This window comes from Salvelinus alpinus, chromosome 12 (genome assembly GCF_045679555.1).
Source record: "Salvelinus alpinus chromosome 12, SLU_Salpinus.1, whole genome shotgun sequence".
NCBI classification, from domain to species: domain Eukaryota; kingdom Metazoa; phylum Chordata; class Actinopteri; order Salmoniformes; family Salmonidae; genus Salvelinus; species Salvelinus alpinus.
The window spans coordinates 33027345-33038829 of record NC_092097.1 but is presented as its reverse complement, the minus strand read 5'-3'; the positions used below and the strand labels follow the sequence as shown (position 1 = coordinate 33038829).

Genomic DNA, 11485 nt, shown 5'->3' with positions numbered 1-11485 from the left:
AACTAAGGTGGCAAAACAGGCTGCCTAAGTATGATTCCCAATCAGAGACAACGATCGACAGCTGCCTCTGATTGGGAACCACACTCTGCCAAACACAAAGAAATACAACAAATAGAATGCCCACCCCACATCACACCCTGACCTAACCAAATAGAGAAATAAAACGTCTCTCTCAGGTCAGGGCGTGACAAATAGCTAAAGCTTAATTATAGTCACCCCATACCAAACCTTCACAAATGTTTCTAACCTTTATTAGGGTAATATCAAAAGTAAGTCAAGCCATTGTTTATAGGGAAAATACGAGCAGAAAAGCGAATGCAAACCAGGTAAAAAACGCACTACCCTCCCCTGTGACCAATAAAAAAAACACACAACTCTTCACAAAACAACAAAAAATGTTTGGACTACCCCTCCCCAGTAAATTTCGATCTGTCCCTTACTCAGTCCAGAGTCTACCCATGTACTGTAGGTTAAGCATTATGTATTTTACTATTTTTGTTACAATAAAAATATGATTTACCCGAAGTACCCACAAAAAAATGAAAATGCTAAATGTTGATGTTGTCATTGTGTCTGGGCTCAGAGGACATGACTGGATCCACACAAAACAAAGTGTTCCTCTGAAATCTGTTCAGCTGCTGAGGAGATCTCGCCAATCCTAATTTCCAAAATAGGATTCAAACACAGATCACTCGATACCAGTCAGTGCACACTAGCCATGCGGGATAGAATTGCACCGTAGTTGCTCTGCCCTCGCCTCCCAGAATATCAATATAATATTCCATTACAGTGGAAATAAAGGGAAGAGACAGAGCGAGGAAACACATTCAGCTCTGCAGTGATAACCAAATGAGCTTTGTGATATAAGAACCTGAATAATAAATAATTTTTTTGTTTTGGGATTTATTTGGACAAACTACTTTGTTGAACAACTTTAAAATGTCTTACATAATCACATTGATGATATCACTTATGTATATCTACCATTACAGTAACAGTAAATTAAGGACATCAACAGTGAAAGAGAAGAGGATGGTGATAAGGAGTGGGACAGAGCAACAGGAGGAGATGTACTGATAAATCAAGAGAGGAAAAGTGGAGAAAGAATTGCAGGGAGTGGACACAGCATCCTACAGAGGATACACTGTATCAGCTGTCAAGGTGAGGAGAGGGAGGTGGGCTTGGCGATGGAGCCATCTTTAGAGATAGAGGCATTAACGTGGGAGACAGTTTGGCCTCCTGCCATGTGCTACGGATAAAAGGGAGGGGCAGATGGGAAATGAGAGAGAGAGAGAGAAAGAAAACACAGGGAGGGAGGAGGGCCTGCTACTGTAGGCCGGGGTGTGGCCTAAGACTGCATGTATGTTGAGGAGTGATGGATAGAGGAAGGAGGCAGGGGATCTGGAGACTAGAAAAGAGGGAGGGAGGGTGGGGGTGAGGAGGAGCTGTTTGCAGAGAGGCAGCGGGGGTGGGGGTGAGGAGGATGGGATGTCGTGTGTATAAAAGCTCCGGCACTCCTCAGTCGGACGTCCTGTTGCTTCACTCCCTGCTCCGAGGCACCTTTGGCTCCAACAAAGAGAGACAGCAAGAAGGAGAGCTAGACAGATAGATAGTAAAAATTAGATAGTTAGCAGAATTAGAGACCACCAAACCTCAACCATGAGCCACCCTTCAATGATCCACCACTCAGGCCGCGCCTCCACTTCTTATCGCCGCACGTTCGGGGTACCCAACCCCATCTCCATGTCCTCCTACTCTCCTTCCTACTCGTCTGTCAACTCCCGCAAGCCAATGTCCAGTGGGCGCTACATGCGCTCCATGTCGCCCGTGGTGTCCTCTCGCTCCTCCAACTACCACCACCAGCAGCGGCAGCACTCCAGCACTCAGCTGCCCCGTCTCACCTACGAAAAGGTTGACTTCCAGCTGGCTGATGCGGTCAACGCCGAGTTCCTGGCCACCCGCAGCAACGAGAAGGTGGAGCTGCAGGACCTCAACGACCGCTTCGCCAGCTTCATTGACAAGGTGCACTACCTGGAGCAGCAGAACAGCGGGCTGCAGCAAGAGCTGAGCCAGTTCAAGGGCCAGCTGCAGGAGGGAAAGCCCAACCGGGCCACCGAGCTCTTCCAGGAGGAGTTGAGGGAGCTGAGGCGCCAGCTGGACCACGTGGGCAAGGAGAGGGACCAGTACCAGGTTGAGAGGGACAACCTGGCCGAAGACATGAACCTCCTCAAACAGAGGTGGGTGACACAGAGGAGGGAGAGGGAGGTTAGTATGGGGTGGGGTATGGAGGATGTTTGGGTAGATTTGGGAAGTGAGGGTTAGGGTAAGGAAGGTGGGGGGTTATAGTTGTGGATGTACATGAGTGACGCAGATACATTTTGGGTGGTAGTGGTGTTTGGAAAGGGGGGTGTAACAATTGGAAGTGTATTTTAGAAAGTTGGCAGAGGTGGCAGGGGACTGGCTGTTTTTGGGCTTTGATGTTGATTGACACATTCCGGGCAGAGCCTGTCAGGGAGGGGACATGGGCAGGGCGTATGACTGTGGACAGTCTGTGACTTTCACCACATCACCACCACTCTCCCCTCAGCAGTGGTTGTCTAGCTGGGGCGTGGCACTTTGGAAGGACGGAAACAAAAGCACCGCAGCATACTACCACACTGTGGTTTACTGCAGTGTGTGTGTGTGTGTGTGTGTGTGTGTGCATGCTGAATGTCATGGCAATGGACAGGATCCAACAAAGAAACAAGATGAAGTGCTTCAGCATATCATAACCAAGCAACGAATGGGACACCAAGGAAAACAATGCATTGGATACAGTAGCAGAACATTTGTACATTAGCCAAACATGTCTACATTAGTAGTATTTACAAACTTTCCCTGAACATCTCAGCATTTGTTGAGCATCTGCAGATTATTTTATTAAATCTGTTAAATCAAGAAATGTAGTTAAAAGGAAGATGAAACTTCCTGCATGCATTGGATGTAAATATGGACACAGTACATTTGATTTGAAATGATGTTGCAGTTCTGTCAGCCCTTTCATACCAAACCACAATGCTTTGCTTTGAAACTTAAATTTGAGAAAATTCAAACAACTAGTTATGGGAAACAGTATTGTTCCCCATTTGAGTTAGATTATCGGAAAAATTTCTGTAGACATACTAGTTACATATTAGTCCACAAACACTCCCCATGTCTATTCCCGGCCCTAAAGAGAGAGAGAGAGATGACAGAAGAGGAGGATGGATAGACTGCGCACAGGGTGGCGCCAGGAAAAAAGTAGGGAGGGGGATAAGAGAGGGAGGGGGCATAAGAGGAGGAAGAGGAGGAGAGGTGGGGAGAGGCTGTGTAGGCGCAGAGAAAAATAGCATCTGGTTAAATCAATGTGATTGAATAGGAGTGGCTCCATTATGGGTGGGTGTTAGTGTCTCCTTGTGTTGATGGGGCGGTGCCAGGGGACACCATTGGGAAAAAAAGGAACCCTGTGACACAGCATGAATTAAAGATGAGATGAGGCAGCAAACCCCCACATCCAGTACATGCAGTTTTATTAAATGAAACACATTTAATTAAAAGGAAGATGAAAGTCCCTGCATGCATGGAATTTAAATATAGACACAATAACACAAGTAATTCGAAATTACGCTGCAGTTCCATCAGCCCTTTCAAACCAAATCACAATATTTAGCTATGAAAGTTAACATTTAGAAGAATCAGACAACCAGTTATGGGAAACAGTATTTTCCCCCACTAGTGTTACTTAGATTATCGGAACAATTTCTGTAGACACACACTAGCTACATGTAAATACACATACACATCCCTGACCCAGAGAGAGAGAGAGAGAGAGAGATAGATGACAGAAGAGGATGGATAGACTGTGCACAAGGTGGAGCCAGGAAAGAAGTAGGGAGAGTGATGAGAGAGGGAGGAGGCGGAAGAGAAGGAAGAGGAGGAGGGGTTGGGAAATGGAGTGTAGGCGGGGAGAAAATTGTATCTGGAAGAATCTATGTGACTCAATGAAAGTGGCTCCATTAGGGGGTGGGTGTTCAGTGTCTCCTTGTGCTGATGGGACAGTGCCAGGGACCCCATTAGGAAAAAAGGACCCCTGCAACACGGCATGAATTAAAGATGAGATGAGGCAGCATAAAGTATATTTCACGTTTGGGAAAGGGAAGGCTTAGTCAGACCAGTCAGTATACTATAGGCTTACATAGTTTTATCTTTGGCGGCAGAATGCCCAGAGCTATCAGGATTAAAGCAGGGTGTGTGCAGTCCACATGACCTCTAACAAGTGATTTGCCAAAATTTGTTTGGAGTAGCATCTGCTGACCCCATTGGATACGCTAACCCTAACCCTTTTACAGGACTTGTGAATTACCAAATTGATCCAGAGGCTTCTTTTGCCAGCTGATGCTTCTTCCAGAGGAGGCCTATGATACCCAGTCAGACATATTTGGTCTGTTTCCCAAATTACACCCTATTCCCTATCTAATGCTCTACTCTTGATCAGAGCCATATAGGGGATGCACTATATAGGGAATAGTGTGCCATTTGGGATGACACCTTGGATAGCACTTATGCAATTAGCACTGTGTTCAGCCCTGTCCCAATGCTTCAGCTTCCTTTGTCCAGAGCAGGACTTAACCTAGACTAAAGCCCAAGCATTGTAAACGATATAAAACAGTTATTAAGTGCCATAAAGAGATACAGAGGATGTGTGTTTATTAACTACAAAATATATTGTCTTATATATTTCATGTAATGTATATATTTTTTCCATTAATGTATTTATTTATTCTAAGGAGTCCCCTAAATAGATAACATGAAATTACAACATGAATTTACAACAGTAGGCCTATGCGTGATTGTAAGATATATGTTCTCCTTGTATGTGTGACCACACCCTAACCCCCCACCCTCTTCATACAGGCTGGATGAGGAAAATCAGAAGAGGGCTGAGGCTGAGAGTAACCTGATTGTCTTCCGCAAAGTAAACACACCCTAGACTCAAACCATCACACTGTACACCAAATCAATATTTTGGGCAGCGAGTCGATAGTTGACTGTAAAAGTCTGATTGAATCACACACCAGTTATGATGTCAGGGCCCAACCCAAAGCATATTTTTCCTCATAGCCCTGCATAACAGTGACATCTTCTGGTTCGCTGAGATAGAGCTGATTATTATGATAACATGGCAGCTCTGAGAACCCGGAAATCAGGGGTATATTCACTAAGAACCAAACAGAAACAAACAGGCTGAAACGGTTAGGAACTAATCTGAACTTCTCCAATAAGAAATGCTTGTTTTCATTGCAAAACATTATTCTACGGTTTGCAACAGTGTGCACGAATGAATACAACCCAGGATACTTCCCACTGTGCACACACTGGTTGAATCAACATTGTTTCCACGTCATTGCAATGAAATTACGTTGAACCAACGTGGAATAGACGTTGAATTGACGTCTGTGCCCAGTGGGTTATAACAATGACAAAACACAATATTGATAGCACTGCATTGTTGATATATTACCATATGCAACCTACCCACTGTTCAGTGTTATCTAACCAAGACAAAAACATTTGTTTACCTGTTTGGGGGTTGATGAATTACTTACTAATAGTACTTTGATCTAAAACCAGGATGTGGATGATGCAACTCTGTCTCGCCTGGAGCTGGAGAGGAAGATCGAGTCTCTGATGGATGAGATTGAGTTCCTCAAAAAGCTGCATGAAGAGGTAGATGCCGCTGCTGAGATGGTCGAGCACAAATCATGATCTTTGTGATGGATAACAATCAAACTGTAGTCCTGATGGTCATGTTATGGTCCTGGTGTATTACCTGTAATTTGGTATGCTGATCTGCTCCTACTTGCATTTATTTTTGTACATATTTTTGTGAATAGTTCACTAAAGTTGATTTGCATCATACCTATCTGGATTGTACCTGCCATTTAGAGGCCTTTTTTCCCACTAAACCTCTCACTTGCTCTGCGGTCTTTTCAGGAGATCCAGGACGTGCAGGTGAGTGTCCAGACCCAGCAGATGAAGATGGAGGTGGAACAGACTGCCAGGCCTGACCTGGCTGCTGCCCTCAAGGACATCAGGGCCCAGTACGAGAACATCGCCTCCAAGAACATGCATGAGTCTGAGGAGTGGTACAAGTCCAAGGTGAGGGGGGAACAATACACAGACACACACTCATGCATGCACACACGCAGAGTAACACCTGTCCTTATTTGTGTGTTCTTTCTGTGCTACCGAAGTTTGCTGACCTGACGGACTCTGCCAAACGTAACACTGATGCTCTGAGGCAGGCCAAGCAGGAGCAAAATGAGCACAGGAGGCAGATGCAGTCCCTCAACTGTGAGATCGATGCACTGAAGAGCACGGTGAGGCCTCACAGAACCTTCCTATTTATCTGTAATCACCCCCAGTTTACACTGGCTGAGTGAGGAACTAGAGTACATTGATCTCAGGCTTAGCCCAAAATGGCTGCCAGCCATGAATCACCCAAGTGGGTCATGCATGTAAGTAGAGGATGATGCGAGTGAGAAAAATCCCTCATAATTTCCTCCCCCAAAAATCTCCCACCGAAACTTCCCAAAACAATTGTCCTCATATGTACAGTATGTGTGTATTTTTCAGAACGAGGCTCTGCTGAGGCAGATGCGTGAGATGGAAGGCCAGTTTGGCATGGAGGCCAATAACTACCAGGACAACGTGGGTCGCCTGGAGGAGGAGATACACCACCTGAAGGACGAGATGGCCCGCCACCTGAGGGAGTACCAGGACCTGCTCAATGTCAAGATGGCCCTGGACATAGAGATCGCCACTTACCGCAAGCTGCTGGAGGGAGAGGAGAGCAGGTGAGGAGGATAAGGGTTAGGACATCCTTACTTGTGTTTGATTATGAACATGTTGCTGAGATAACATCCTATTGCTTAATTTCTCTTTAGGATTATTGTTCCCATGCATCCCTCCCAGTACGGCCGTAGTGGTGATAGGGGTGAGATACATCATATTGCCAATAATACTAGTATTTTTTTCTCTCTCTTCTACTATTACTTTATTTCCTTCTCCACGCAAATACACAGATACTTGTCAGTATTATCTTTAGATTTAACATATTCATAATTTATTAAATTGATATAAATGATCATGCACAGTATCAATGTTACTAAATCGGACTTATCCCCTCATAGCCTATGACCACACCCCAGACACCCCTAAAAGGAAGCCTGTGGTGATTAAGACAGTGGAGACTCGTGATGGAGAGGTAAACATTCTAAACATTTCCTGGTATCAAGAAAATGTGTTCCATACTTTCCATATCTCCATGATGATATTTACTATACCGTGTAATTTCACTATACATCACTTGCTGTAAGTGATGTAATTTGACTGAGGTCTGTTTCGCTTCTTCTATTCCTCCAGGTGGTGAAGGAGTCAAAGACTGAGAAGGAGAGGAGCGAGATGGATGGCAGCCATGGCAGGAATGACAGGGACCATGATAGAAATGGCAGGGATGACTAGAATAGTTAGGTACCAATCGCCTGTTCCAGATTTAGATGTAACAATACAACACAAAAGATGGAAACAAGAAAAGCAAGAAGTAAAATAAATAGTTTAAAGCTCCTTAATTGCTTCTCACCTTTCACCCTTTAACAGATATTTTCTGTTGAGCAGAGTGCCTGTAGTAGATATTTGTGCAATGTTAAAACTTTAAGAAATCTCTTAGATAGCAAACTTAGTCACAGGATGTGACCGTGGGGTTACTTTTAATAACCGATCATTCCTCATTGAAGAAAAAAGACAAAGAGAGCCTTACATGAGCATACACAGACACGATAGTGCTATCAAGCAGTGAATGAACGCAAACTTGAGTAGCTCCTGCTGCAAATCAAACATTTTTATTGATACATCACTTGAGGCCTTAATTTACATTGAAATCCCTTACATAACATGTTTTGTAGCTGAACTTATCGTTCACCAAGGGGAAATAGAAAGTGGCATAACAAAGCAACAGGGTTTTAGTGACCCCTCCACAGAAAAAGTTTTTCTCTGACATTCTCTCCAGTAGAAGGACACAATCTGATGTAGCTTTGAGAGACAGTGGACATCAATAAGGAACCGTTTGAAAGGGAAAATGTCTCGGTATAGCGGGACCACCAATGGGATTGATGGTAGAATACTGCACTTGCTGCACCACATACTCTGCACATTGCACTCTGCTCAAAATACAAAACCCTGACAGGGAAATGTGCTATGCGAACATATGAGAATGTGTGTTTCTGACAGCTATAGAGAATTAAAAACAATACAAATGCAATTAAAGTCAAATGGAACAGAGCTATGGAGTTTGTCTTGTCATTCATGTGTATTCCTCTCATATTACTACCCATGGGCAGCTCCAAGGAGGGGCGAGACAGTGCTGAAGCCCCCTCTAGAATAGGCCCCCCCAATAAAGATTTTATTAGTACATCCACACGTCTTCACTGACATTTTCAACCTCTCCCTGACCCAGTCTGTAATACCTACATATTTCAAGCAGACCACCATAGTCTCTGTGCCCAAGAACACCAAGGTAACCTGTCTAAATGACTATCGACCCGTAGCACTCAAGTCTGTAGCCATGAAGTGTTTTGAAATGCTGGTCATGGCTCACATCATCACCATCCTCGTAGACACCCTAGACCCACTCCAATACGTATACCGCCCCAATAGATCCACAGATGACACAATCTCTATTGCACTCCACACTGCCCTTTCCCACCTGGACAAATGGAACACCTATTTGAGAATGTTGTTCCTTGACTATAACTCAGCATTCAACACCATAGTGCCCTTCAAATGCATCACTAAACTAAGAACCCTGGGACTTAACAGACTCACACATACACTGACACTTCAACACACACATACACTCACACAATACATGAACTCTCACACACACAAAACACACATGCACATGCATATTGTAGTCTCTCTCACACACACACACACACACACACACACACACACACACACACACACACACACACACACACACACGCACACGCACACACACACGCACACACGCTGCTGCTACTCTGTTTATTATCTATCCTTATTGCGTAGTCACTTTTACCCATACCTACATGTACATACAGTGCATTCAGAAAGTATTCAGACCTCTTGACATTTTCCACATTTTGTTACATTACAGCCTTATTCTAAAATTCATTAAATAAAACATTTTCTTCATCAATCTACACACAATACCACATAATGACAAAGCGAAAAAAGTTTTGGGGAAATGTTTGCAAATGTATTACAAATAAAAAAACTGAAATACCTTATTTACATAAGTATTCAGACACTTTGCTATGAGACTTGAAATTGAGTTCAGGTGCATCCTGTTTCCATTGATCATCCTTGAGATGTTTCTACAACTTGATTGTGGTCAATTCAATACATTGTATAAGGGCACAAAGCGAGACCCAAATGCAGACACAGGAGGCAGATGGTTGAGCTCCGATATTTATTATAGTAGAAGGGGGTAGGCAAAAGGCAGGTTGGGTACAGGCGATAGTTCATAAACCAGGTCTGTACAAGACGATAGGCAGGCTCGAGGTCAGGGCAGGCAAGGGTTCAGTAACCAGGTCAGAGTTCAAACGGTACAAGACGATAGCCAGGCTCGAGGTCAGGGGCAGGCAGAGTGGTCAGGCAGGCGGGCTCAGAGTCACAACAGGCAAGGGTCAAAACCAGGAGGGCGAGAAAAGAGACACTGGAAAAAGCAGGAGCTGAGACACAAAAACGCTGGTTGACTTGACAAACAAGACGAACTGGCACAGAGAGACAGGAAACACAGGGATAAATACACCAGGGATAATAAGCGACACCTGGAGGGGGTGGAGACAAGCACAAGGACAGGTGAAACAGATCAGAGCATGACAGTACCCCCCCTCTAAGGGCGCCACCTGGCATCCTACCTGGGCGCATAACTGGTTGACCGGGGTGTCGGCGTTGGAAGTCGGCGATGAAGGCTGGATCCAGGATGTCTCTAGTGGGAACCCAGCACCTCTCCTCCGGGCCGTAACCCTCCCAGTCAACCAGGTACTGGAAACCCCAGCCCCGTGGTCGAACACCCAGGAGGTGTCTCACCGTGTATGCCGGCTGGCCATCGATGACAAGGGGAGGAGGGGTGGGCCTGGAGACAGAAGACAAAGGGCTGTGAGAGAGGGGCTTAATCCTAGACACATGGAAAGTAGGGTGAATACGGAAGGTATGGGGTAACAAGAGACGGACAGCAGTGGAACTAAGGACTCTTAGAGACGGGAAAAGGACCAATGAATGGAGGGACAGTTTGCGGGACTCCACCCGAAGGGGCAGGTCCTGTGTGGAAAGCCATACCCTCTGCCCAATGCGGTAACGTGGAGCTGGAGTCCGGCGGCGATCCGCTTGTTGATGATACCTGGAGTTGGTCTTGAGAAGTGCTGCCCGAGCTCTTCTCCAGGTACGTCAGCAGTGGCGGGCGAACATCTGGGCCGAGGGTACATTGACTTCCTGCTCTTGTTCTGGGAAGAGCCGAGGCTGATACCCCATGGAGCACTCAAAAGGGGAGAGTCCCGTGGCTGAACAGGGAAGGGTGTTCCGGGCATTCTCCACCCAGACAAGTTGCCGGCTCCAGGTAGTGGGTTGGTTGAGACCAGGCATCTTAGGGTGGTTTCCAGGTCCTGGTTAGCTCGCTCCAACTGGCCGTTGGATTGGGGATGGAATCCGGAGGATAGGCTGGCCGATGATCCAATAAGAGTGCAGAACGCCTTCCAGAACTGAGACGAGAACTGAGAACCCCGGTCAGAGACAATGTCCACCGGGAGTCCATGGATCCAGAAGACGTGCTGATAATGAGCTGGGCCGTCTTCTTGGCAGAGGGTAGTTTGGGGAGAGGGATGAAATGGGCGGCCTTGGAGAACCGATCCACTACCGCCTGAAGTAGAGTATATTGTGATAAATTGCAGGCCACACTACTTGCCTAGAGAGTTCTCAGCTATACTTTTCGTGGCTGTTTATTTACCACCACAAACAGATGCTGGCACTAACACCGCACTCAGTCAGCTGTATAAGGAAATAAGCAAACAGGAAACCACTCACCTAGAGGCGGCGCTCCTAGTGGTCGGAGACTTTCATGCAGGGAAACTTAAATCAGTTCTACCAAATCTCTATCAACATGTGCAACCAGAGGGAAAAAAATTCTAGATCACCTGTACTCCACACACAGAGACGCGTACAAAGCTCTCCCTCACCTTCCATTTGGTAAATCCGACCACAACTCTATCCTCCTGATTCCTGCTTACAAGCAAAAATGAAAGCAGGAAGCACCAGTGACTCGGTCTATAAAAAAGTGGTCATATGATACAGGACTGTTTTGCTATCACAGACTGGAACATGTTCCGGGATTCTTCCGATGACATTGAAGAATACACCACATCAGTCA

The 11485-nt window shown here is 45.6% G+C and overlaps 1 protein-coding gene across 1 annotated transcript; it reads left to right on the top strand.

Annotated features, from left to right (window-relative positions):
- The first annotated feature begins 1528 nt into the window (after positions 1-1528).
- LOC139535914 (plasticin-like) lies at positions 1529-8358 on the top strand. The gene is made up of 9 exons (XM_071335864.1): positions 1529-2237; positions 4933-4993; positions 5650-5745; positions 6013-6177; positions 6273-6398; positions 6655-6875; positions 6966-7015; positions 7212-7285; positions 7444-8358. The coding sequence occupies exons 1-9, from the start codon at positions 1660-1662 to the stop codon at positions 7540-7542; spliced, it is 1470 nt and encodes a 489-aa protein (XP_071191965.1). The 5' UTR covers positions 1529-1659; the 3' UTR covers positions 7543-8358.
- The last annotated feature ends 3127 nt before the right edge of the window (positions 8359-11485 follow it).

Bases quoted from the DNA above. Each gene is read 5' to 3' on its own strand.
- LOC139535914 (XM_071335864.1), top strand. From the start codon at position 1,660: ATGAGCCACCCTTCAATGATCCACCACTCAGGCCGCGCCTCCACTTCT. The intron at 2,238-4,932 runs GTGGGTGACACA...CTCTTCATACAG, and splicing joins ATGAACCTCCTCAAACAGAG to GCTGGATGAGGAAAATCAGA. The intron at 4,994-5,649 runs GTAAACACACCC...ATCTAAAACCAG, and splicing joins ACCTGATTGTCTTCCGCAAA to GATGTGGATGATGCAACTCT.